General features: G+C 35.2%; 1 protein-coding gene across 1 annotated transcript in view; it reads left to right on the top strand.

Moving 5' to 3' along the window:
* ZFHX4 (zinc finger homeobox 4) overlaps window positions 1-27,778 on the top strand; it is a 247,429-nt gene that overhangs the window by 3,914 nt on the left and 215,737 nt on the right. The window contains exon 2 of the mRNA XM_042781501.1: window positions 1-43. This exon is cut by the window's left edge and continues 460 nt beyond it. Coding sequence (XP_042637435.1) covers window positions 1-43 — 43 coding nt within the window. The remainder of the gene's footprint in view (window positions 44-27,778) is intronic.

A 27,778-nucleotide genomic window follows, 5' to 3' on the forward strand; every position in this document is an offset into this window, starting at 1 on the left:
TACCACCAATCACAGGCATGAGGCGGCCCTGAAGCTCTACAAGGTAAGCAGTAACATCCATTTCCATTGGCACAGAGTAGAGAAGGGGATTAACTGTTTCAGAGCTTGGAGCACCAAGGAGGGGGGGAGAAAGGAAAGAGAAAAATTGAAGGGATAGAAGTATATTGAAATCTTAGGAACTGGAGAATTAAATGCCATATGCCCCAATTATATGAGTCCCAGGGACATCCTTTGCCTCACTAGTTTTCTGCAATAAAGTAACTTTTCTGGTTAATTTCTTATACAAAATAATATGTGTAAACCTCTTTTATTTAATCAATTTTTGAAGATAGTACTACTCTTGGCTCAGTATTACTGGTTACAGGGAGCAGAGGACAAAAACAGTGCCCTACCTCATGAATGCATCATCTTTCATTTGTGAGAAAGTGATCAAAACACAAGGATTTTTTTTTTTTCCTGTGTGTTCCCAGTAACAATCAATAAACACACTCTCCCTAAGTATCAGTAGAAAGTCTTTAGAAATAAACTGTTATTTTGCATGTCTCTTTTTTCATCTGGTTATGTTTTGTTTTGGTTTTCTCAAAATGTTGGAGGGTGTCAATAGATAGGTACGTTAGTAAAATGGCAACTATATTTTTATTTTTTCTGGGGGAAAAAAGCCAACTATGCAGATGTTTAATTTAGAGTATGCAGATGTAATGGATATGTGCAAATGATACATACTATTTATTACCTAACTTGTCTTGGCTTTTTTGGAGCCCTAATTACTGGGTAATTTATTTTCTGCAGTTTGTTTACTAGATTGGCTTGATTGTCTTGCTTCATGTAGAAATGTAGCACATCCATTTCTATGATGAATAACTTGGTAACTTATTAAAAAGTTCTTTTGTCTAGAGAATATTAAAATTCAGAAAATATTGCAAACCATTAGTCATTGTAACAAGCTCTAAATATGATTACAAAATCCATTTTGCAAGTGTTATCTATTGATTTATACAAGAAATCTGTGATAACTATACTATGAGGAGTCAACCAGTGATTATAATACCTATGGCTTTTCTAACGCGATTTGAAATTGTAAGCACACAATGAAAAAAGAACAGATTGTGGCTGTCTAGATTAGGTGCTGGAATTACTTATTTGGGTTGGTCTAGTTGTATTTGTTTGGGTTGTTTCTTAATGTTCAAATTCTGGATTGATGTACTGGGCATAAAATCCTAAAGACTCTCGGTGTGAAAATTTGTAAAATTGTGATATTGGCGCTCTGTGGATCAATAATGAAAGCATTAGATTTGGGTTACACAGTTTGAGGGGAGTATGGGTCCTAATGTAAGATGGAAGGCCTCTAAGTTGATAGTATTGAAAATATAATATAAAGGATTAATTGTATTATAATTCATAGGTTTTGCAGTAACAGCTGACAACTATTCAATTGTCTACTTTTTCTGTTGATATCTAACCTATTAAAACTTCTAGAATACCTAGGAGAGGAAAAAAAAAGCAAACATTAAGTTTGTATAAATAATAGATCTAGACCCTGGGAGCTATATGGAATATTCATGAGATGTGTTTATATTCACGCAGCTCCTCTAACACTTTAAATTAACATGTTGTGAATAGAAGATATAAATGTACAAGTTTTTCTGTTTTGTTAAACTCATGAGAGTGCCCAAAGAAAGGTAGAATGTTATTGTTTATTTTCTCAGAAAGGTTATTTAATCTAATTGTTTGATGATTATTTCAATGTGTGTGTGTGTGTGTGTGTGAAGTGTACCCATTTATTTCATAGCATGTATTGACCGTCTAGTGGTGTAGTGCCTAAGGCATTTGACTGCTAACCAGAAGGCTGACAGTTCAAACCCACCAGCTACTACTCGGAAGGAAGGTTGGACAATCTACTTCCGTAGTGATACTGCCTCGGAAACCCAAGGAAGGGTCGCTATGAGTTGGATCTGACTCGACAGCAGTGGGTTAGGTTTTTTGGTTTATTGATCATCTAGCTATGGGCAGAGTAATTTGCTAGGTGTTATAGTTACTCTTAAAAGTTCTTTTGCAGGGAGAATTGGATATTGTTTTTGAATGTATAACAACTGATTGACATAAAAAGTTATTATAAAGAGTATTTGAAGCAGAAAGACTTCAGATTCCAAAATCTAAGGGTGTACTCTCGCTTTAAAATGTTTTAAAATAAATCATATAAAAATGTGCTTTCCTCCAGTCTTCATTATTTGCTTATATCCTAAATGCCCAACTGTCCTTATAGTGTATCGTTTAAACATGGTCACAAAGAAACCAAAATTTCTTTGAAAAATTTATTTTGAATGAAAAGAAGATTGAAGAGAGAAATCTTAGTGCAATTGAAACTTAACATGACAATTAAACTATATCCTTTTGCATTATCCTTCAAGAAACATTATTTTTTTTTTCTAATAGTAACTAGAAAAATACTCCAGAGTAGAAGCATGTTGAAGATGCCACTTATAAACTGATTCACAGAAATTGTATGAGTCAGATATAGAGGATTTTAAAGTGCAGTAATGAGGATATTAGCAAGCTCGGTCGCCTTGTGTTGGTAAAATAAAATTGGTTCATAAGTAACATTAATTGCTTTTAAATGAGAACCTAATAAATTGGCTTGTGCCTGGAAAAATGATGGTTTGTAATATGGCTAAAATATTAAAATTAGACTTAAAATAGTTTCTGAGTTAATGACTAGACAATAATCTCTTATATAAAATTCATTTTCATTAGGAGTTTAATTTACATCATTTTACATTATGAATTATTTAGACTTTCAGGGAAATTGACAAGAAGTGGTTATAAGATGAACACAGAGCTGCAGGAAAGCAGCTCTTCTTGTTATCGACAACATATTGATTCATAACACTCTAACTGTGGTGATGTGTGAATTCTATTTGAATAGACTGCTTTACCTCTTGCATTGTCAAACTGCACCAGTATTACCTAAAAGAAGTGTGGGTCCTTATTGTAGTTTAAAGAGGTTAAAGGTTAAAGGTTAAGGGTTAGCTTAAAAGCATCATCTGCCTAGCTGTTTAACTTTAAACTGATCAATTTAATGAAAATCTGTTTTACAGATGTTGTTTTAATGTATTTGGCAGGATTTAGGCGGCTTTAACATTAGACGTATGCTAGTAAAAATTATTTCTTTATTTGACCAGAACAACACCTTTCCTTTTATGTTTAAGGTAGAAGGCTTGTGGGTTATGGTATTTTGGCAAAGAACCCAGAGGCGGAATGTGTTGATGATCTTTCCATATGGACTCAAAAAAAGAATACCTTTATGTCTATTGCTAACGATGACTGCAAAAACAAACAAAGCTGTGTTCATTTTTGGCAGCGTTATTTTCCTTAGTTTTTTTTTTTTAAGGAATTTTGTTGTGTTAAGAAATCGTACTTATTTCTTAAAGCAAAATTCTATGAAACTCTGGAGCGCCAAGCACTATTATGCTTCAATTTTTCCTCTAGAAGTTGTAATGAGGAAGCAACATTGGTCTAGGAAATTAAAACAATAAAAGGAAACTGCAGATTGCCCTTAATCTTTTCTTTTAATGTGTGAATGTGTATTTAAAGTGAGGTTAATAAATACTAAACGTATAGATAGCTGCAGTCAGCCCTGGAAGTTAAAGTTTTTTGTATGTTTTCTTTAAGGCTAAACTGTTTTTCAGCTAACCAGTTGTTAGATTTGATTATATCCTTTTAATTTCATGCCTTTGTATCCCCTACAAATTTTAGTCAATTTAGTCAATTGATGTTCACATAATGGACCCTCAATAAAGGATGAATAATAGAAAAAGGAATAAACTAAGGAATATATTGAAGAAACTCGTTTATTTCCAACCCTCATTTTAAAAAATGAGTTGCATTTTAGTCTATCCCTTAAATGATCCTAACCGTTCCGTAAAGAATAGTGAAAAAAGATGTAGTGAAACTGCTCCATACCACATATTTGCACTGAGGAAGACCTAATAAGACTTTGGCTTAGTTTATAGTTTAGATTTATAGTTTAGTTTATTCTTGGCTCAGTATGGGCAAGATTTTTTTTTGTCAGCTGATTGGTCTAACCATCAGCCTGTGCAGGACATGCACAGACCCTTGCAGCACCTGTACTTCAGCTGCTCTTATAATATTATATGTATTTTTTAAGGGAGGTGTTCACAGCTTTGCTAGTTCAAAGTCAAAGGTTTAATTATACTGGCTTTTTTCTTCCTGCGTCTGCTAGTAGTGAAACAGAATAGTCTGTCTGAATTCCATCATGCTGTTTTCATATTTGGCTTTCAAATTGGCTGAGAACAGTGAATGAGTTGCTTGTCTCCATGGTGAGCAAAGGAACACACGTGGGACTTAGTCCTAGGTAACTTTTAGTGTAACATTCCCCCAAGGAACATTTTTTGGGTTTTCTCATTATCCACGTTATGGATGAAAGAATTAGGATTAAGAACTAAAATCAAGTTGTAGGGGAGGCTTACAGAGGAGAATGCAAGGAGCCATATTGGGAAAAGTGTATGGAAAGGAAATAATTAGCTTTACCTACCTTTTATACTTTTTTTTTTTTTTTTACTTGTAGGATATAATAACCTGATCAGTTTGGAATTAATAAAGAGTCACAGATATTTTCATTTCAATAGGGCCCAAGTCCAACTTTGCAACTTGAAATCAAATATACCAGATATGTACCATTTCAATTATTGAACTGTCATTGTCCCTGTGTGATAGTAAAATAGGTCAGGAGATTGTGTGGTATGCATTTGCATAAAAGTCATTGTGCAAAAGGAAATTGGAATATGTGTGTGTTTCTCAGAAACCAATACAGGTTTTTCTTAATCTTATTCTAGTCATTTGTTTAAATAAAGAAAGCTGTTTTTGGAGATAAACAAAACTTATTCTTTTCTGTTGTAAATATTAACCTGAATATGGAAATTTTTGTACTTTTTGTATTAGTTTCAGATTTATGTTCATTTCAAGGTTGAAATGCAGGGGGGGAATTTCATTCATTACAAGGCTTGTTCAGAAAAAGTAATTACAACTTAAGTGATTGCAGTGTATTATCATATAAAAAGACAAAGCAAATGTTGAAAAAAAATTTACTGCAGTAGAAAATACATGCATGCCTAGTACTTTTAACTAATGAATACACAGATCAAATAGAGACAAGTTGGTTAGCTAATCGCAACTGATCAATCACCGGTGTTTTGAGATCATGATATAGTTGGTCAGCCTGATCTACTATGTCTACTTCTGTTTTCAAGCACAGACACATGTTATACCATGGCTACTTCAGCACAAATATGGATTTTCTTACCATAGTCACATAACAAAAAATATATTACATTATAAGCTGAGAACTCTTTTTCTCTGGTAGCATAGTGGCTAAGACACTTGACTGCTAACCAGAAGTCTGGTAGTTCAAACCCTCCAGCTACTCCTCGGAAGGGAGATGGGGCAATCTACTTCCGTAGTGATACTGCCTCGGAAATCCAAGGAGGGGTTGCTATGAGTCAGGCCCGACTCAAGGGCACATAACAACAACAACAAGGGGAAAAAAGGATGTCCACTGGCATAGTGGGCAAGGCATTAGGCTGCTATGCAGAAGGTCAGTGGTTGAAACCTACCAGCTGCTCTGCAAGAGGAAGATGAGGGCAATCTACTTGCGTAAAGATTGACCAGCTTGGAAACACAATGGGGGTTGCTATGGGTCAGAATCAATTTGATGGCAGTTTTTTTTTTTTTTTTTTTTTAAAGGGGAAAAACTACCTAAGAACTCTGCCTGTCTATCTACTTACCTACTACCTACCTTCTACCTATCTACCTACCTACCCATGTATCTAATCAATCCCTAGAGATAAAACTTTATACCAGACATTAGCAATTTATCATAGCCATGTCAGAATGGATAAAAAGGTGTGTAGCATGTAAAATTGTTACCAAATCCAGACAAAATTTAAAGAAAGTTAACAATGTCTTTGGAATGCTCTTATTCTATTTTTTACGTGTTTTTTCCTAAGCCAATGCTACTGTCTCACTATATATCAGGCACACACTATCATCATGGTACTTTCTGATTTTCTGAAATCCTTGCTATTTATGCCACCCAGATCTTTTCCTCATGGCATTACTCCATATTGCAAAACTACTTCTCTAATTCCTCAGAAGAAAATTAGCATTCCTGTAATTAAAGGGAAAGAAGCCTTTTTATATAGTGTAGTAAAGCCAAAGGTATAAATGGCTTTCAAATCCTTTCCAGGATATATGTATTTATCTTTAAAAAACAGATTAATCTGTATAAATTTCTAGTATGTGGGAGGTAGAAGGAGGAGGAGAGTCCAGGATAGTTTTGTCAGGGATGGGCTTCAGGTTGTGAGGGGGTGAGAAGTGTTCCCAACGTTCCCTAAGGACTGCCTTCAATCTATCTGCTTCCAAAGAGACACACCACAGCCCGCAAACACACATACACAACCATATTCAGACACATACAACACCCCAGAAATACAGTGAACAATTTGGCACTACTAGTGCTTTATGATTTATGTTACTTTTTTTGTGCAACTTGTGCTAATTCTGCCTCCTATGAAGTGTATGCATGGTTTAACCAAAAGTAGTAAATTGCTTATATGTCACCCACCCTGAGGTCATTTAGGTAACACAGACAAAGGTGCTATCTGATCATTAATGTGCTCTCCCTGCTTGTTCCTTTGGCTTCAATTTAATTGTCCCTGTCAGTGGAGCTTGTTTAAAATTGCTGAAATGTTCAAATAGGTGCTGGGATGACATGCAGGAATGCAGCCAGAGTCATATGTTAACCAGGCCTCGTGCTGCTGAAAGGGTCTTGGCCAAGGGTGGAGTGAGGAGGAGCGGGTATGTACATAATGACCGAGGTTCTGCTTCCAGAACATCTGGCCTGCCTGAGTTCTACTGGAAATGCTTTACTGAGTTTGCTTTGAGTCTAAGCCTATGCTCAGGCTGAGTTCAATTAGATGTGGAGATTTGTTCATTATTCAGATAATTCAAAACTTAAAAGGCACTTTTGCCTGAATTACCCATATATTTCAAAAGACTTTTGAATGATATGATTTATCCAAAAAGGAGAGAACAATAATGGCAACAGATACCTAGACCCTATCAGGAAATATCTTTGCAGACTCATAAACTAGGAGGAGTGTAGTGACTGGTAGAGGCACATGGGCCAAGGCTCTGTTTGCAGAATGCCCAGATGATAGCACCATTTTTACATCCAGTAAATATAGAAACATTTCTTGTGCATGTACTCTGTGCCAGGTTTTGAAAGGACTCTGTTTATAGGGCTTTTGTCATGCTCTGAATCAAACAATCTTAATTCAGTCAGTCACTGCCCCAACTTAGTCCCATGAATGTGATAGTTTATATTCCATCTTCCTAAATTCTACTAGGAGAGCAAAGCATTTCTAAGGTGATGCTTCTTAAGTCACTCCTCTCACCAAAGTTAGATGTTAGATTTGATGGTTAGATGTCAGGGACATGAATAAAATGAAGAATTAAATTTGTGTACCTAGTCATCAAACATTTCTATGCTCTTTTCAGCAATGGTTAGTCAAAAGGCTGAGTGTGACTGTCTTTGATTTATTGATAAATGTAGAATAACATCACTATGTATTTTGGCTTACCCTTACTGCCTTGTTGCACAGAAAAACTTTGTTAATCAGTTTAAGAAAGGGCTGATAGTGGGAAATTGAGGATAAGATGGGGCATTTCTATTAGTCAGACCATCTGTATTGTCCTTCATATATGAAGAAGATGCTGCTGATGCATTAACTAGACAATGAAGAAGAAAACCACCTAATAAAGAATGCAAAAGGTATCTAATTACAACTTCAATAAGCCCCTCTATATAACCAGGATGAAAATTTAGTATGACTCTTGCAGAATCTCTGTAAGTGCAGTTTACAACAAAGTTCTGTTTAAAGATAAATTATTGTAATGACCATTTCCATTGTTACAGATAATAACAGCTACATATGACTACCATGTGTGATAGCATTTCATTCCATTTGGTTTTATAATCTTTTCTGTTTTTCTTCCCTTTAAGGAAAAAGATTTTTGTGGTCATGATATAATTATATATATTAAATATGCATGCACAAGTATAAAAATGTATTGAGACCCTATTCTATTTATGCAAACATTCCTGAAGCCATTCTCTCTTAGGAAATATTAGATAGCATGGGATACATGTTTCCTATATAAGTAAACAACCATCTTGAGCCTGTTAGAAGTACAGCCACAGTTAACAAATGACTAGAGGCTCCCAATTCTATCCAAATCTTTCCCTCCTGGTCGTTTAAGGAATAGGTGTTAGGTTTCTATTTTCCCATCACATAATTTTTAAAGACCCATCACATACTTTTTTGAGTAGTGACAGGAAGATTAGGGTTGAAGAATTATTTGTGCATGGAAATCTGTGATAAAATTAGTGGAATGCAGGACTAAGGGTGGAAGGAAATGAGCTTTTGATAAATCCAACTGTATTGGTTAACTCTGGTTTGGAAGGAAAGCTTTTCAAATTTTAAAATACTGATTTTCAGTCTGTGATTGCACATCCTGTGGCAAAAGAGCCTCAGTTACAGATAGAGTTGCAAGTGACTGCCTATATAGGATTTATGGGTTATTGAGAGGAATCTCACCAAAAATGTCCCTTCTTCTGATGCTAAGATACTTTGTCAATCGTGAAAACATGTTGATAATTGATTTCGCCATTTAGCATCTTTTAAAATGCTACTTTTTTTAAAAAATAATATTTTATTGTGTTTTTGGTGAAAGTTTACAGAGCAAATTAGGTTCCCATATAACATTTTCTATACAAATTATTAGGAGCTCTGGTAGAGTAGTGCCTAAGGCACTTGACTGCTAACCAGAAGGCTGGTGGTTCAAATCCACCAGCCACTCCTTAGAAGGAAGGTTGGGCAATCTACTTCTGCAGTGATACCACCTTGGAAACCCAAGGAGGGGTCGCTATGAGTTGGATGCAACTCAACGGCACATAATAACATACAAGTTGTTCAGTGACATTGGTTATATTTTTCACAATGTGTCAATATTCTCTATTTCCATTTTGGTAGTTCTGTTTTCAGTAATCTTGTTTCCCAGCCCCCTTATATTCTCATCTTTGCTTTAGAGTAATTGTTCACTGATAAGTCTTACGTAGTTGATTTTTTAAAGGAGCACAGTACTTATGAGCAATATTCTTTAATTTATGAGCTAATTTATTGTTTAGCTAAAAGGTGACCCCAGGTGATAGTTTCAGTTCAAGGTTTAAAGAATATCTCAGGGCAGTAGTCTCAGGGAGTCCTTTAGTTTAACCAGTCCAGTAAGTCTGGACTTTTAAGAGTTTGAGTTCTGTTCCACGTTTTCCTCCCATTCAATCAGGCTACATCTATTGTAGCCCTGATCAGAACCATTGGTAGTGGTTATCTGAGTACCATCTAGTTCTTCTGGTCTCAAGGTAGATGAGACCATGGTTTGTGTAGACTATTGGTCCTGCAAACTAGTTTCTTCTCTAACTCTTTGGTTTCCTTCTATCTCTTTTGCTCCAGATGAGCAGAGACCAATAGTTGTATCTTAGATGGCTGCTCGTAAGCTTTTAAGAACCCAGACACTGCTCATAAAATGCGAACATGAACTCTGTGAACTATATTATTCCAGTTGATTGGGTTGTTCCATGAGATTATGGTTCTAAGCCTTCAAAATCAGAAAACCAATCCTATGAGATGGTTGGTTATATCTAAGAAATATCTGTAACTATAACCTCTATGAGTTGTATTATGTATGTGAATGTATATGTGTGCACTACATACATATATACAGATGTACACATAGATATATACATGTATATATGTGTGCATATATAGATGTATCTATATGTGTATATGTATATATGCACATATACACATACATACATATATATCTATATAATAACATTTATAGTTTTTGGTTGTTGTTGCAAAATTATGTATGCCATACATACAAAGACACACTGCCATCAAGTCAGACCTGACTCATAGTGACCCCTCCTTGGGTTTCCAAGGCAGTATCCACTACAGAAGTAGATTACCCAACCTTCCTGCCCAACCTTCCTTCCGAGGAGTGACTGGTGGGTTTGAACTGCCAGCCTTTTGGTTAGCATCAAATGCTTACACACTATGCCATCAGAGCTCATAGCATTTACCAAAAACATCCTTTACTGTGTACTTCTTAGTGACATCATTTTCCTTGGTCAAGGTTTGCAAAGTCACCCACATTCAATATTACTTCTCCCATCACCAAAAATAACTATTGGTCTCTATTCACCTGGAGCAAAAGAGATAGAAGGAAACCAAATAATTAGAAAAGAAACTTGTTTGCAGGACTAGTAGTCTACACAAACCGTGGTCTCATCTACCCTGAGAGTGATTCTCCCTCTCCCTCCCCATATCTTACTAACCACTAATGAACACTGATTTTTGTATGTATATATGTTTTTGTCTTTTTATAAAAGTAAGATGATACAATATTTGTCCTTTTGTGATTGACTTATTTTACTCAGAAAAATGTCTTTCAGAGTCATCCACATTATATGATGATTCAAGGACTTATTATTCTCTATTGCTGTGTAATATTTATTGTATATATGTAACAAATTTTGTTTATTCATTTTTCCATTGATGGGCACTTGGGTTGTTTCTATCTTTTTGCTATTGTTAATGGTGCTGCAGTGAACATAGATGTGCATATATCTGTTTGAGTCTCTCCTATTAGATCTCTAGAATATATACCAAGAGGTGGGATTGCTGGATCATAAAGTAGTTTTATTTCTCGTTTTTTGAGGAAGCACCATGTTTTTTTCATAGTGGTTGTATCATTTTATAATCCCACCAGCAGTAGCACAATGGTTCTAACTTCCCCACATGCTTTCCAGCATTATTGTTTTCTGTTTTTTGTTTTTTTAATCAGTGCCACTTTAACAGGGGTGAGATGATATCTCATTGTAGTTTTGATTTACATCTCTCTAATAGCTAATGATCATGAGCAGATTTTCATGTATTTGTTGCCCACTTCAATGTCTCTTGGTGAAGTGTCAATTCATGCCCTTTGTTCATTTTTGAAGATTCTAGGTTATTCTTTAGGGTTGCACAGTATTTCATTGTGTGTATGTACCATAGTTTGGTTATCCATTCCTCAGTTGATGGACACCTAGGTTATATCCATCTTTTAGCTATTGTAAATAGTGCTGTGATGAACATGGGTGTGCATATGTCTGTTCTTGTCATGACTTTCACTTCTTTAGGATATATACCTAAAGAATATAATGTAATGAAATGGCTGGGTCAAATGGTATTTCTAATTCCAACTTTTGAAGGAATTGCCATACTACTTTCCACAGTGGTTGTACCATTTGACAGTCGCACCAGCAGTGTATGAGAGCCCCAATCTCTCCACATCCTCACCAGCATTTATTTTCTGTCTTGTTGAACTTTGCTACTAGTGCTGGAGCAAGATGGTTTCTCATTGTTGTTTTGATTTGCATCACTCTAATGGCTAATGATCATGAACATTTCTCCATATGTTTGTTGGCCACCTGAATATCCTCCTTGGTGAAGTATCTATTCATGTCTTCTGCCCATTTTTTAATTGGATTGTTTGTATTTTTGTTATTGAGGTGTTGGAGTTTTCTATAAATTCTAGAGATAAGTTCCTTGTCAGATATGTCATTGCTAAATATTTTTTCCCAATCTGTATGTTCTCTTTTGAGTCTTTTGGAGAAGTCTTTGGAAGCACATAAAAATTTAATTTTTAGAAGGTCCCATTCATCTAGTTTCTCTTCTGCTGTTTGTGCACTTTGGGTTATGCTTGATAGTCTATTAATGCCATATATTAGGACCCCTAAATTTGCCCCCAGTTATTCCTTGAGGAACGCTATAGTTTAGATTTCACATTTAAGTATTTGATCCACCTGGAGTTCATTTTTGTGTATGGTGTGAGGTACAGATCTTGTTTCATTTTTCTGTAAATGGATCTCCAGTTTTGCCAGCACCATTTATTAAATAGATAGTCTCTTCCCCATTTAGTGGATTTTGGCACTTTGTCAAAGATCATCTGACCATAGGTCGATGGATCTATTTCTGGGTTCTCAGTTCTATTCCATTGGTCTATGTGTCTGTCATTATACCAATACCAGGCAGTTTTGACTACTGGGGCTGTATAGTAGATTTTGAGATCCGGCAGTGTAAGACTTCCTTCTTTGTTTTTCTTCTTCAGTGGTGCTTTGCTTATCCGAGGTCTCTTTTCTTTCCATACAAAGTTAGTGATTGGTTTTTCCATATCCTTAAAAAATGTTGATGGGATCTGGATTGGAATTGCTTTGAATGTATAGATTGCTTTGGGTAAAACTGACATTTTCACAATGTTCAATCTTCCTATCCAGGAGCATGGGATGTTCTTCCATTTATGTAGATATCTTATGGTTTCTTGAAGTAGTTTTTTATAGTTTTCTTTGTACAGGTCTTTTGTGTCTCTGGTAAGATTTATTTTATTTTAATTTTTTTGGTAGCTATTGTAAATGGTATTGATTTCCTAATTTCATTTTCAGCAATCTCTTTGCTGGTGTAGAGGAATCCAACTGATTTTTGGATTTTGATCTTGTATACTGCTACTTTGGTAAATCTCTCAATTAGTTCCAGTAGATTTTTGACTGAGTCTCTTGGGTTTTCTGGGTATAGGATCATCAGCAAATAGGGATAGTTTGACTTCTTCCTTACTGATTTGGAGGCCTTTGATTTCCTTTTCTTGCCTTATGGCCCTGGCTAGGACTTCCAGTACAATGTTGAATAGAAGTGGTGATAGAGGGCATCCTTGTCTGGTTCCTGTTTGCAGGAGGAATGGTTTCAGTCTCTCTCCATTGAGTATAATGTTGGCTGCTGCATAGATACCCTTTATTATGTTGAGGAATGTCGCTTTTCTTCCTGTTTTGCTGAGAGTTTTATAAGGAATGAGCGTTGGATTTTGTCAAATGCCTTTTCTGCATCAATTGATATGATCATGTGTTTTATTTTTCCTTTGTCTTATTAATGTGGTGGATGTTGCTGATTGTTTTTCTAATGTTGAACCATCCTTGCATACCTGATATGAACCCCACTTGGTCATAATGAATTATTTTCTTGATATGTTGTAAGAGTCTATTGGCTAGGATTTTGTTGAAGATTTTTGCATCTATATTCATGAGGGATATTGGTCTGTAGATTTCCTTTTGAATGATGTCTTTGCCTGAGTCTGGTAACAAGGTTATGCTTGCTTCATAAATGAGCTAGGGAGGATTCCATCCTTTACTATGTTTTGGAATAGTTTGAGTAGGATTGGTGTCAGTTCCTGTCTGAATATTTGGTAGAATTCTCCAGTGAAATTGTCTGGGCAAGGAATTTTTTTGTTGGTAATTTTTTGATGACCTGTTCAATTTCTTCTTTTGTTATTGATCTGTTCAACTTTTCCACATCAGTCTATATTACTTTAGGTAAGTGGTGTGTTTCTAGAAATCTGTCCATTTTTTCCAGGTTTTCAAATTTATTGGAGAACAGTTCTTCATAGTATCCTGATATTATCCTTTTTATTTCAGTTGGTTCTGTTGTGATGTCACCCATTTCATTTCTTATTAATGTTATCTGTATTGTCTCCCTCTTTTCCTTTGTTAAATTTGCCAGTGGTTTGTCAATTTTATTGATCTTTGTTGATTTTTTCTATGGCCCTTCTATTTTTTGTTTCATTGATTTCTGCTCAAATCTTTATTATTTCCTTTCTTCTGGTGACTGTAGGCTTTTCTTGCTGTTCTTTTTGTAATTGTTGGAGATGTTGGTTTAAAGTGTTGATTTTGGCTCTTTCTTCTTTTTTGATGTGTGCATTGATTGCTATAATTTGGCCTCTAATAACTGCTTTTTCTGTGTCCCTATGATTTTGTTATGTTGTATTTTCATTGTCATTTGATTCAAGGAATTTTTGAATTTCAATTTTTATTTCTTCTCTTACCCAGTTTTTTTAAAAGTAGGGTGTTGTTCAGTTTCCATGTGTTTACTCTTTTTCCGTTGACCTTCCAACTGTTGATTTCTAATTTGATAACATTTTGATCTGAGAAGATGCTTTGCAGTATTTCAATGTTTTTAAATTATTAAGGCTTGCTTTATGGCCTAGCATATGGTCTATCATGGAAAATGTTCCATCCGCACTGGAAAAGAATATATATTGTGCTGCTGTTGGGTGAAGTGCTCTGTAGATGTCTATAAGGTCTGGATTGTACTGTTTAGCTCTTCTGCATCTTTGTTGAGTTTCTTTCTAGTTGTTCTATCTTTCATTGAAAGTGGTGCACTAAAATCTTCCACTATGACTGTGGAGTCATCTATTTGGCTTTTCGACTCTTTTAAAATCTGATTTATGTATTCTGGGGCCTTTCATTGAGTCCATGGATATATATTATGGTTATATCTTCATGTTCAATTGATCCTTTAATCATTATATAATGTCCTTCCTTGTCTTGTATGGTAGTTTTTATCTTAAAGTCAGTTTGATCAGAAATTAACATTACCTACCACTCCTGTTCTTTTATGGTTGCCATTTGCTTGATGTATCTTTTTCTAATCTTTGATTTTTAGTCTATTTTTGTCTTTGTCTCTAAATTGTGCCTCTTGTAGACAGCATATTGATAGCATTTGTTTTTTTATGCAATCTGCAACTCCGTCTTTTGAGTGGTATTTTTAATCTATTAACATTCAGTGTAATTATTGACAAGTATGAATTGGTTGCTGTCACTATGTGATTTTTCATGGTGTGCCTTGTTTCTTTGTTCCATATTATTTTCTCTGCTGAGCTCAGTATGTTTATGAATCGTGTTTTCATTTCCTTTGTTGCTGTTGTTTTAGTATTTGCTGAATACTTGTGCTCGTCCCCTTTTTTATTGTGATGTGAATGTTTATAATTTTTCTTTGAGGTTACCCTGTGATTTATAATTTTCTCCCCAAGATTAGAGCAGTCCATTGTATCTTGCTCCTCTCTTGAGTTTCTTGCCATTTAGAAGTTCTGTAACTACACAGTATTTTCTTTCTTTTTGGTTTGTAGTTGTCCTCATTTGCCAATTGATATCTCTGATTCCCTGTTTACAATCTTGTAAGCTTATTTTATTTTGGATATGTCCATAGCTGTGGTTTCTGGATTACATCATCTTGTGTATTAAAGGTCAGTTGTTATTTGCTATTTTTGGTCCTCTGTTCACAGGACTCCCTTTAGTATCTCTTGTAAGTTTCATCTGGTTTTAACAAATTCCCTTAGTTTCTGCTTATCTGGAAATCTCCTAATTTCACCATCATATTTGAAGGACAATTTCGCTGGGTATATAATTCTTGGTTGAAAATTATTCTCTTTCATGGTTTTATATGTACAATCCCTTTGCCTTCTCACTTGCATGGTTTCTGCTGAGAAATCAGAGCTTATTCTTACTGGTTGTCCTTTGTAGGTAACTGTTCATGTTTCCCGTGCTGCTTTCAGGATTCTTTCTTTGTCTTTGGTTTTGATGAGTTTGATGATGATATGTCTTGGTGATTTTCTTTTGGGGTCTATCCTGTTTGGGGTTCGTTGGACTTCCTGAATGGATATATTCTCATCTTTCATCATATCAGGGAAGTTCTCTTCCAACAAATCTTGGACAATTTTCTCAGTGGTTTTATTTGTCTCTTCCTGTTCTGGAATTCTGATTACACATAGGTTATTCCTTTTGATGGTATCCCACATGAACCTTAGGCTTTCTTCATTTTGTTTTGATCTTTTTTCTGATTGATCCCTTTGCAAAGAATTATTCAGGTATTTGTCTTCAGTCTCTTTAATTCTGTCTTCCATTGCATCAATTCTACTCCTTTTCCCTTTTAATATGTTATCTATTTCTGACAATTTAGTATTAATCTTCTGGATTTATATCTGTAGATTTTGAATCATTTCTAATTTTTCATTTGTCATTTTGTTATTTTATTGTCTTGCGAAATTGTTGTAGGGTTTTGTCTGTGTTTTCCTTGATCTGTCTCTCAATCCTTTTCAAGATACCTAAATACAATTGTTTTGAATTCCTTATCAGAGAGTTCCAATGCTGCTTCTTCCTCAGGGATGTGTTCTGGGTCTGTATCCTGCGCCCTTGTTTCTACCACTTTATCTTGTCTCTTTGTGTGGACTGTGATGGTCTGTTGTCTCTGAGACATCATGATGCTGTTGTATTTAGATCTCTGTTAACTGTTTGTGAAGAGAAGCCAAGGGCAAGTCAGGCTATTCTTGGTGGTGGTTTATCCTTGGCCTGTTGGTGGAGAAGAAAGTGGTGGCACTCACTCAGTAAGTGAAGCTGCAGGAGGTGTGGGTGTAGTTGTTTTGTATAGGGACTGTTGCTGTCTTCTACTCAGTTAGATAAAAAAAAAACAGTCGAATAGCCATCAAAAAAGTAAAAGCACATGGGCATAAAATACACCATGTAATCATACAGGAACAGTAACCAAAAAAAGAAAAAAGTGGAAAAGAAAAAAAGAAACCTGAAATATCTGGAGATAGGGCAATAAGAGAAAAAAGGTAGAGAAGGAGAATAATGAAGAGAAAAGTGGGAAAAATGCAAAAAGAAAAACAAGGAATGGGGTTAACCATGACAAAGAAAAAGAAATTGCAACCAGGAACAGAGAAAAGAAAAAAAGCTGAAAACTAGAACCTGGGACAGGAAGAATAAAGAATAATAGTAAATAGGACAAAAGTAATAATAATAGTAGTAGTTTGAAACAGACAAAAACAAACAAGCTAAAAAACAGAAAAAAGAAAAAAAAAATTGGGGCTGGGTGGGGCAGGGCACCCTGGCTCCATCTGAGCACACAGACTGGGATGGAATTCCTGCCTACACAGGAAGTGGGTGGAAGTGAGGGATGGCTGCACCTCCGTTCACCAAGAGGGTGTGGGATAAAAGAGTAACAAGGGTAATGTTGCACCTTTCCAGTCATCCAGGTCTGGAATGTGCTTGAAATCTGGGAGAACGCTGTAGCTTTACATATCCAAATGGTCAAGCCACTTGTAAACATTCAAAATGGCTGTGCCCTGAGGACAGACAAAAGTCCCCAGCTCAGCCCGCTTTGCTCTTCTCTGCTTCCCCTTTCATTTCATTTCCCAGCCACCAGAGCAGTCCTCTGTGCAGTCCATGGCTAGCAGTGCTGATTTTTAGGTTAATTCTTAGATCCTACCACTACTTGTCAGTATCCAAGCTGTCTGTGCAGTCAGGATCGCTGCCAGACTGCAGCTCCGTTTGTCTTCTTTTATTGATGTTTTCATGCAAATTCTTCTGCTAATTGGATTTTGGTCCACTTCTATATCCTTGTCTTCAAGGCTCAGGGGTCCAGGATTATCTTCTGTATCTGTCTTAATTGTTTCCTCTTTTCTCTATTGAAGAAGGTCTGTGCAGTCTTTCTTCCTCTTCTGCCATCTTACCAGAACTCCCTTTGCTCATTTTTAAGTTAGATTGTTTGGCTTTTTTGTGGTTGAGCTTTTAAGTTTTCTATATACTATATTTTAAAGGTTAGACCCTTATTGGATATGTCATTCCTGAAGGGTTTTTTCTCAGTAGGTTGTATTTTTACTCTTTTGATAAAGTTTTTTTGATGAGCATAAGTATTTAATTTTTCTGAGGTCCCAGTTACCTAATTTGTCTTCTGCTGTCTATGCATTTATAATTGTGTTAAAATACTACTATTTTCCTTTTCCCTGATACCAAGGTCATTCTTATTCCTCTTTTTTTTTTTTCTAATATATGTTTCCTGACACCAAGTTCATTCTTATTCCTCCTTTTTTTTATTGTATCTATTTTATTATTTATTTTTCCTTCCCCTTCATCCAAGTTAATATGTGTTTCCCTGTACTTAGTTGTTTATATTCTCCCTTCTCCACCTACTCCTGGTAACCATCAAAAAATATTTCTTTTTTGTGAAACCCTTGTCTTGACTTTTTAAGATAATGGTCTCATACAATATTTGCCCTTTTTAATTGACTAATTTGACTCAGCCTAATGTCCTCTAAGTTCATCCATGTTATGAGATGTTTTGCAGATTTATCATTATTCTCTAATGTTGCATGGTATTCCATTGTTGTATTTACCATGTTTATTGATCCATTCATCCATTGATGGGAGTGTAAATAGTGCTGCAATGAACATAGATGTTCATATATCTGTTTTTGTCACAGACCTCATTTCTCTAGCATATATACCTAGTAGTGATATTGTTGGATAAAAATATTACTGTTTTTTGAAGAGAGACTATATAGTGATAACAATCATAAGTTAAACTCTTTATATGCATTATCTCATTGTTGTTGTTAGTCTTCCTAAATATGTTGTTCTTTTCTTTTCTTTTCTTTTTTTAACCAGTGGTTTCTATTTTTATCTTCTTTTTCATGAGGAAATAGAGATTCAGTAAGAAATGCCTTGATCAAAAACTCACAGATAGTAACAGCCTGTGCTGGAATTCAAAACAAGGCCTCTTCCCAACCCATGTCCTAGCCTACCTTATAAGGCTTTGCTAATAAGAAAATGTTTGGTTTCAGGGACAGGTAGAGCAAAGAATGGGAAAGGAAAAGAAAGCTGGGCTTCCGAGGCAAACTTCAATTTTGTCTGGGTCTTAATCATTTTGGAGTACACTTTTACTTCTTCAAACTAGAGAGCTCCCCTAAAGAATATTGGAGATGTGATATAATATAAGAACTACCCATTTTACCTAGAATTTGCACAATTGAATTCAGTCTTCTAGAATTTAACTTACATCTATTGGGTCATCTACAAGCTGAAAGTAGAAACTGTTGGTTAATATTTTAACCTGCATGTTTCCTATCACAACAGAATCCTTTCACTTTAGAAACTTCCTTTTACTGGCATTTTGGGTGTTTGGTATATTAAATAGAAAAGACTAATAGAATGTTTATCACTTCTAACATCTGAGCTCTCAGTGCTTGCAAATTTAGAAACTTTGGAAGCTGAATTAATTCTTTCAGGTCACCAGGGTACTTCAGCAGTAATGTACTAAGTGGTACCCCACTGACCTAACAAAGATAATGTGCCTCCCTAAGCATTTGACTTGCTGTACAGGAAAAACAAGCACACTCTACCCTCTGGCCATAACCTGAGTCTCCTTCTTTTCCTTTTTCCTGGCATTTTCATAACTACTATTCTCTTGCTACATGTTAGAATTAAAAACAAAACAAGCAAACTTTCTTTTGTTTTATTTCTTTTATCTTCTTCTTTGATCCATTTAAGTTACAAGGTTCCAGGAACTTTCTTTCAATCATTTTCTTCTAATGTATTTCATTCCTGTTTCTCCTCTCTCAAAATTTGCTAGTGACTCCAATGTAAAGTCCAAAATCTTGTTACAGCTATTTTCATCAACTGAACTTAGAGATGCTTCAGGAAATCTTCAATTTAATTACATGATCCTGTCACTGACCTTGCCTCAGTGGACCACATTCAGTAAAAAACATTCTCTCTTTTTTTGGCAAATTAGAATAGTTGTAGTTTTTAAGTGACAGTTGACAATAGAGAAGTTTCCAATAACTATAGCTGGTGTATGTTAAATGCATAAGGACACTCTATAGCTTGCAGTAGGAGCTCTGGTAGTGTAGTGCCTAAGGCACTTTACTGCTAACCAGAAGGCTGGAGGTTCAAACTAACCAGACACTATTCGGAAGGAAGTTGGGGCAATCCACTTCTGTAGTGATACTGCCTTGGAAACCCAAGGAGGGGTCACTATGAGTCGGGTCCAACTCGACAGCACATAACAACAACAACAACAACAACAACATAGTGTGCAGTATCTTTCAAAAAATTTAAATAATTTGCAATATCCATTTGACAGGCCTGAGAATAAAACTAGTATATGCCCTTGGTGTCTAAAATCCTTTATTGTTGAATTGTGAAAAATCAAGAGTGGCTCTGGTGGCTCAGTGAGTAAGGCATTTGGCTGCTAACCAGAAGGTCAGTGCTTCAAACCATTCAAGTACTCCTTGAGAGGAAGATGAGGCAATCTACTTCCATAAGGATTTATAGCCTTGGAAACTTGGAAACCCAATGGGGGTTGCTATGAGTTGGAATTGACTCAATGGCAGTGGGTTTGATTTTTTTTTTCTTTTGGTGAGAAATCAGGTCGGAAGTTTAACTGCCATCATTTTTGAAAGACAGTTTATGGATATCTTATTTAAAATTAGCATATGCATCGCACCTACCATGGAATAACGAAGTAGGGTCAGAGATGATTGTCATGATTGATTGATTCTCAGTTTTTATACCAAATAAATGTGGTTTTTTTTAATGATTAAAATGCTAAAATGAAAATTATGTAAACACCAGAATATACCTTTAAGAGTAACCCTTGATTTTTAAAATTATAATTTATTTTATCTATTGTTGCTGTTGGTAAATGTTCTTGAGTTGTTTCTGACTCATAGTGACTGTGCGTAAAACAGAACGAAACGTTTCCTGGTATTTCACCATCTTCACAATTGTTTCTTTGCCCATCATTATGGTTGTTTTATTTAGTAAATTTATACTGCATTTTATTTCAGAAGGGAGAAAACTCTCCCCTTTTTTTCCTATGTTTTGTGCTACATATCACTGTATTAAACAAAAACCTCTCGATAGTGTCTTTTGAGACATACTTTGGCTAAAACAAGAGTTGGTTTGTTTTTATTTTTATTAGAAAATTTGATAATTAAGAAAATCACATACATATATTTGAATGGAGCCACTGTACCAAGTTTTTCCATGATGCATATCCTGTAAGAAGATATTCTCCAATCTTCTGACCAAATTCTTTGAAAATAGATGGAAAGGGAATTCGTAAATAACTTTTTCTTTTTTTTGAGTATAGACTTTGGCTCTCTTAATGCTCGAATAATGGAAAAAGTAAGATGGACTCTATACAGAACTATTTAGTTTTTAGGGTACTTACCCTAAGCATGGAGGTATAAAAACTGTCTTAAGGTATAAATAAATGCAAATTATTCTCTTAATTACCAAATTTCTAATTCTCTCAACATTTCTTTAGATGTAAATTTCAAAATAGATTCTCAGATATAATACTGAGGAAGGTCATTGTATCCCTTCCACAGAACTGTGGCTATTACTGTAATGATAATGGCCTAATAATTTATTGGAAAAGCATAGATAAAGAGAAAATACTTTGAAATTGATTTAAAAAAAAATCTCAACACTTTTCCAAAAAGTGAGCTATTTTATTATTTTTCAAAGGAAGCAGAACATGGATATATTCATAGTACATGTATTAGGTGATCGCAAAGACTAAGTGCCAGGACTCCAATGATGTTTCCTGTACTTATCTAGAGAGTGAGACCCACTTATGTTTATTTTGCCCAGACCATGGAAAAGATTACATGACATATGTATGCATATGCGTAAATGTTAAAAGATGGGAATGTGAAAGTACTATGTACGAAAACAGATTAAAATGAAAATTGATGAAGATGATGGCTTAACCATTAATTTTCACTTATTCTGTTTTAAAGTAGGAGCTCTGGTAACATAATGCCTAAGGCATTTGACTGCTAACCAGAAGGCCAGTGGTTCACACCCACCAGCCACTCCTCAGAAGGAAGGTTGGGTAACCTACTTCCATAGTGATACTGCCTCAGAAACCCAAGGAGGGGTCACTATGTTGGATCCCAAAAGTACATTGTAGAAATTCTTTCCTGCACATTGTAAGTTCTTTTAGTCCCTAGAGATATAAACCTTTGATGATGTTGTGCAAGACTTGTCCACAAGCACTGAAATCAGTTCTGGATGTGTACATGGCTAACCATCCTTGTTCCCCCAACAAGAATGATTTGGAAACAGAATGGGCTCCCTGAAACGAAATGGCCTCACTGACTGTGGGAGCATACTAAGCCTTTCTTTTCCTTTATAAAGGCAGGTCCTGATCCTTCTTGTGGCAAGTCTCCCCTTACAAATGCTTTAGCACAAAGTCTTTTACAAAGAAGTTTTTTTTAAAAGCAAAGGTTTTCTCAAATTAATGTCTGTCTAATTAGTATTCTCTTTTTTTGTTTGGTCTTGTAAGTCACATAGATATCATGAGACATTTATATTCAGAACTGTCCATGATATCCAGGGAATTAGTTGATAAGAAGTATCTTCTGAAATTGATCATCTGTTCAATATCCATAATGGGGAAATGATGCAATGAGATCTCAATGTCAACATTTATACATACAATTATATAGGGAAATGTGACTAAAATTTTAAGGAAGAAATTCTAAATTAGAAAAGGAAGAACTAACATGCTATACAACTTACTATTTTGACAGTGGAGTGAATGTTGGGGCCGCTCCCTTCAGCTTTGCTGCGCCTTCCTTGTTTGATTTTTAGTAGCTATACTGAGATACAACTCATACCATATAATTCACTCGTCTGAACTAGAAATTCAGTCATTTGGGGAGAGTCACAGAGTTGTGCAATTATCACCATAATCAATTCTAGAACATTTTCATCAACCCCAAAGCAAGCCCTATACTTCTTAACCACACCCCTAACTCCTTATCACTCCAGTCCCCTCATCTACTTTCTGTCTCCAGATTTGCCTATCTGACTATTACATATACATTGATTTATATAATATATGGGTTTTTGTGACTGGCTTCTTTCTGTTAGCATAATGTTTTCAAGATACATCCATCTCATCTGTGTTGTAGCATTTATCAGCACTTCATCCATTTTCATTGCCAAATGATATTGCATTATATAGATATATAACTTTTTTTTTTTAATCCCCTCATCAGTTGGTGGACATTTGAGTTGTTTCCACTTTTTGGCTGTTAGGAATAATGATGATATGCATGTCTGTGTAAAAGTTTTTATGTGGAATTATGTCTTCATTTCTCCTGGCTATATATACCTGGAGTGAAATTGCTGGATTGCTGATTACTAACATTAATTGGACTCTTGTTACTGCTGGTCAATTCTTATCATGGACCTGGATAGTTTCTTTTCCTTTTAAAGAATATTTCACATTTTTATCATTCTCTCAATGCTCTTTGTTCATTGTCTGCTCCACTCTGGCCTGTTATCTTAGTGATAAAATTGATATTGTTATTGGTGATATATCTCTGATCTGCCTTTTCTTATTCTCTCCCAAAATAAAATCTCTAAATGTCTATCTTGTTATTACTTCCTTTTGTCCTCTCTCAAAGGATAGATGACCCTGCTCAAAGATCAAATCTTATAGTTGTACCTTTATTTTCCTTGTTTTCTGCCTCATGCAGGACCTTCCTCTCCACCTACCCTTCTGCCTGGCACAAGACATTACCCCAAAATAGGTGACTTAAAATAACAAAAATTTCTTCTTTCACAGCCTGGAGGCTAGAAGTCAGTCCAAAATCAAGAGCCAGCCCAAGGTGTCTCTGCAGGACCCAGAGGGAAGCTCCTTCTTGTCCCTTCCATCTTTTGGCAGATGCTTTCCTTGGCTTGTGGCCGCCTAACTCCAAGTGCTACCTCTCTCTTCATACAACCTTCTTTTCTTTTTGTTGTTTTCTGTGTCTTCACATGGTGTTCCACTTTTCTTATCTATTCTCCTTTTAGTTCTGGAGGCTAGCTTTCTGAATTCAGAGTGATGACAAGTCCATTTTCTCTCCAAAGACTCTAGGGGAAGAGCCTTTCTTGCCTCTTCCTAGTATCTGGTCGTTGCCTGGAGTTATTAGTGTTCCTTGGCTTGCAGCGGTATCACTCTAATCTTTGCCTCCATCCTCAAATGGCCATGTTCCCTTTGTCTATCTGTGTCTCTTCACTTTTTATAAAGACACCAGTCATATTGGGTTGGGGCCCTCCCTACTTCAGTATGACCTTATGCTAACTAATTAACTAATTAGTTAATTAAATAATTAACATCTGCAAAGGCCTCTAACCTTATCTCAGTGCAGTATCCTTACTGTGATAAAGTGTCTTGTTTAATACTGTGGGTGCTAGCACCAGACAGACTTAGTTCAGATCCCAACTCAGTCACTATTTCTATCTTTTTGATCTTGGAGGAATTAAATAAACTCTCAGTGCCTTAGTTTACTCATTTTCAAAATGGTAATAGTAATGGTATCTACCTAGTAGGGTTGTTGTGAGGATTAAATGAATTAATTTGTTGAAAGAATTTAGAACATTATTTGCTACCAAGTAAATGCTCAACAAATGTTATCTAATTATTATTACTGACACATTTACTTCAGTCTATAAATTTAATAATATAAACATATTAAAACTTATGCCATTCTTAAAACAGCTCTTTCCTTGTCATATAACTACCATATAACCTTTTTTTTTCCTTTCTCATGCAAACATTCTTCACCTTTGCTTCTTTACTTACTGTTCTTTGCTCAGAACACTTCATTTTGGAATTTTCTCCCTTATTTCACTGCAGCTACACCTATTAAGGAAATAATAGTTTTTAATAATAGTTTTTAATAGATTCTGTGTGTTGTCACATTTTCCTTTTGATTGGCATTGTAAATCACTTTTCCTTGTATCATTCCGATCTTTTAGGCTCCTCTTTCTCTGTTTGGTCTTTAAATGGTAGTATTTTTCTTAGGTTTTATCCTTCATTTCCTTTTCTTCTCCCTGCCCCCCCCCATGTTCCTTTGGTTATTTCATCCATTTTACTGATTTGGAGACTGATGTCTCTATAATTTCTATTTTTAGCCAGACCCCTGGAGAACTGAATTTTATGCTTATATATTCAACTATTCATTGGTGACAGGTACTTGAAACTCAGTATGTCATGATATGAACTCATTTCTTATTACCCTGTATCTGTTCTTTCTTTTCTATTTTATATTTCTATTAATAACATTACTATCTTCCAGGTTAAGGGATATCTTGATTCCTCTCCCTCTCTTAACACTCTTTCCCTAGTCTTTATAAATTCAACATCTAAAAATTAATTAGTAACCCCCTTGCCTCATGTTTTATGCTCTAAAGATTTATTTTCCTTAATGCCACCTGATTAAAATATCTAAAACAAAAATTTGACTATTTTACCTTTGAGTAAAAATCTTTATTGGTTCCCTGCTACCTATGAAGTAAAGTACAAGACACTTGACCAATATTCTTGTTGTATATGCCATCAAGTTGATTCTGACTCATACCTACCCTATAGAACAGAGTAGAAGTGTCTCATAGAGTTCCCTGGGCTGTCATCTTTACAGGAACAGGTTGCCAGATCTTTTATCCCACGGAGTGGCTGATGGGTTTGAACCACTGCCCTTTCAGTTAAAAACAAAGTGCTTCATCATTGCTCTACTTGATACATAAACCCATTGCCAATCAGTTGATTCCAATTCATAGGCACCCTATAGGACAGAGTAGAATTGCCCCATAAGATTTTCAAGGTTGTAAATCTTTATGGGAGCAGACTGCCATATCTTTCTCCCATGCAACAGCTGGTGGGTTTGATCCACCCATCTTTTGGTTAGCAGCCAAGCACTTCATCACTGCTCCATCAGGACTCCTTACCTGACACTTTATAGGTGCTAAACAGTTATATGTTGTATGAATAATAATGTGTTTTGAATAAATGTTAATAATACCAAACCTAACCTGCTGCCAATGAGTCATTTCTGACTCACAATGACCCTCCCCATTGGGTTTCCAAGGCCTAAATCTTTACAGAAGCAGACTGTCTCATCTTTCTTCTGTGGAGCAGCTGGTGGGTTTTGAACCACTCACCTTTTGATTGGCAGCCAGATGCTTTAACCTCTATATCACCAGAGCTCCCTATTGCTAATAATACATTTTATATATTCCAAACCTTTCATATAATCTGGTGACTCAATCATCAATTGAAATTGTCATTTGCTTTTATCTTACTAAAACTGTGGCAGGTATTTCCAGTTGCCTTGAAAAAATGCCTTTGCTTGTCAATGATCTATAGAATCCTAAACCATTGCAAATTAATGGCAATAAACACATATATATGATTTGTAATGTTTATTTATATTTTCAGTATCTGTGTGATGTCTACATATATGCATATACATAAACATATAGAATGGAATGAAATGTATTCAGTAACTCCATGTTTGTATAAACTTGGATGCAAAAAAAAAAAAAAAAAACTTTGTGTAGAAAATTTCCTTGTGTTCTCAGATAAGATATAGGTTTTAATCATTTTGTTAATGTCAATCTAAACCACTTACTTGAGTCAGATTATATTCTTTGAAAAATATCTAGGAACTAAATTTCCCATACTTGTAGGAATGAAAAGTGAGTGTATTTTATGATAGTTTAAATATATTGCCATATATTTTGTTCTATTGATGTTCTAACAATGAACAAATGTTTATTTAGTCTCATTTGTTAAAAATACACTATGCTGGACCCCAAAGGTGCAGTTCCTGTCCTCAAGAAACTAGCCAGTTTTTAGAAGAAAGTACATAATACTTTTTCTCTGTGTTTTATTTTCCCATATGAAGTATCCTTGTTAAGAGCCTTCCTTAATTCTTGAAGTCTGTAGTGACATTTTTAGTATGGTATAAAACACATTTTAGCGGTATTTACTTCTTTGTGTTATCTAGAAAGTTAATAGTTAGTTTTTCTATGGTATTTGGAAATAAAATTATTGTTTCATGGAACTTTGATAAAGAATGGTTATGGATTTTCATAGCAGTAACATGTCATCTCATTTTTGGAAAATAGTGCACAGTAATAATTGTAGTCTTGAGAAATGAAAGTATTCTCTCTCTGGTCACCACATCTTTACCTATGGGTATTTTTGTAACATATGATTTGTGTGTTTATATCATGGAAAGAATGTGGCAAACTGAAATACCTCTTGGTATTGCTAACTGAGAGGTTTTGTTTTTTTCTTTTCTGTATGTATAAAAATATAAATATACCTGCTTCTGATTTTGATCTAATAGCCATGGCTAATATCTAGAGCCATTTCAGGCATGCTATTTTATTCAGTTATTAATGTTTCTTGAAGTTTTCATTTTCAAGGGACATAACGATCTTTAGAAAGCCTTTTGACATGGGTGGAGTGAGGTCAGGGATTAAACTGCCAATATCCCTACTGTTAGAACATTATCATTGCATAATTTCTTTCTGTTTTATCATGAAAAGAAAAAAATATTAAAGGGAAATTATGCACGAAAACATGATAATCTACCATATTATTCATGCTAAAAAAATTCTATGAGGTTGCTTTCTTGTGTCTGAAACACAGGGAAACAGAAAGATTGATTGCCTAATTCAGCATTTCTGTCTATGAATACCTGATAAACTTAATAAGCATTGGAAAGGTGGGTATCAATTTTTGATAGCCTCCAATTATGACTATGTTGTGGTGGGATGTGGCTGGAAGGTATGGAGCGAAATATCAGGTAGAGGCAGCAAAAGATATGCACAGCCATTCCCATGCATCTCTCTGTAACTTCAGAAAAGTTTAAAAGAAGAAAGTTAGGCATTTTCTGTCGTAAGATGTCCAACTGACTCATTCACTCTTTGTGTGGCTTTTGGCAAGCGTTTCTGTGTCTTAGTTAATATATTAGTAAAAGGAGAAAAAACACTGCACTGAGTTCTGTAGATCTTAATTAAAGTACAAAAATAGCTTTGAAAAAAGTATTCTGAGATGACAGCTTTTTTCTTATATATGGAAAATATTACTCGTGTCTTGTCAGCACGTCTACTCTTGGCCACACTTTTTTTTTTTTTAATTTTATTTAA

The sequence above is a fragment of the Orycteropus afer genome, unplaced genomic scaffold (assembly GCF_000298275.1).
Source record: "Orycteropus afer afer isolate SDZICR_OR568_19922 unplaced genomic scaffold, OryAfe1.0 scaffold00129, whole genome shotgun sequence".
NCBI classification, from domain to species: Eukaryota; Metazoa; Chordata; class Mammalia; order Tubulidentata; family Orycteropodidae; genus Orycteropus; species Orycteropus afer.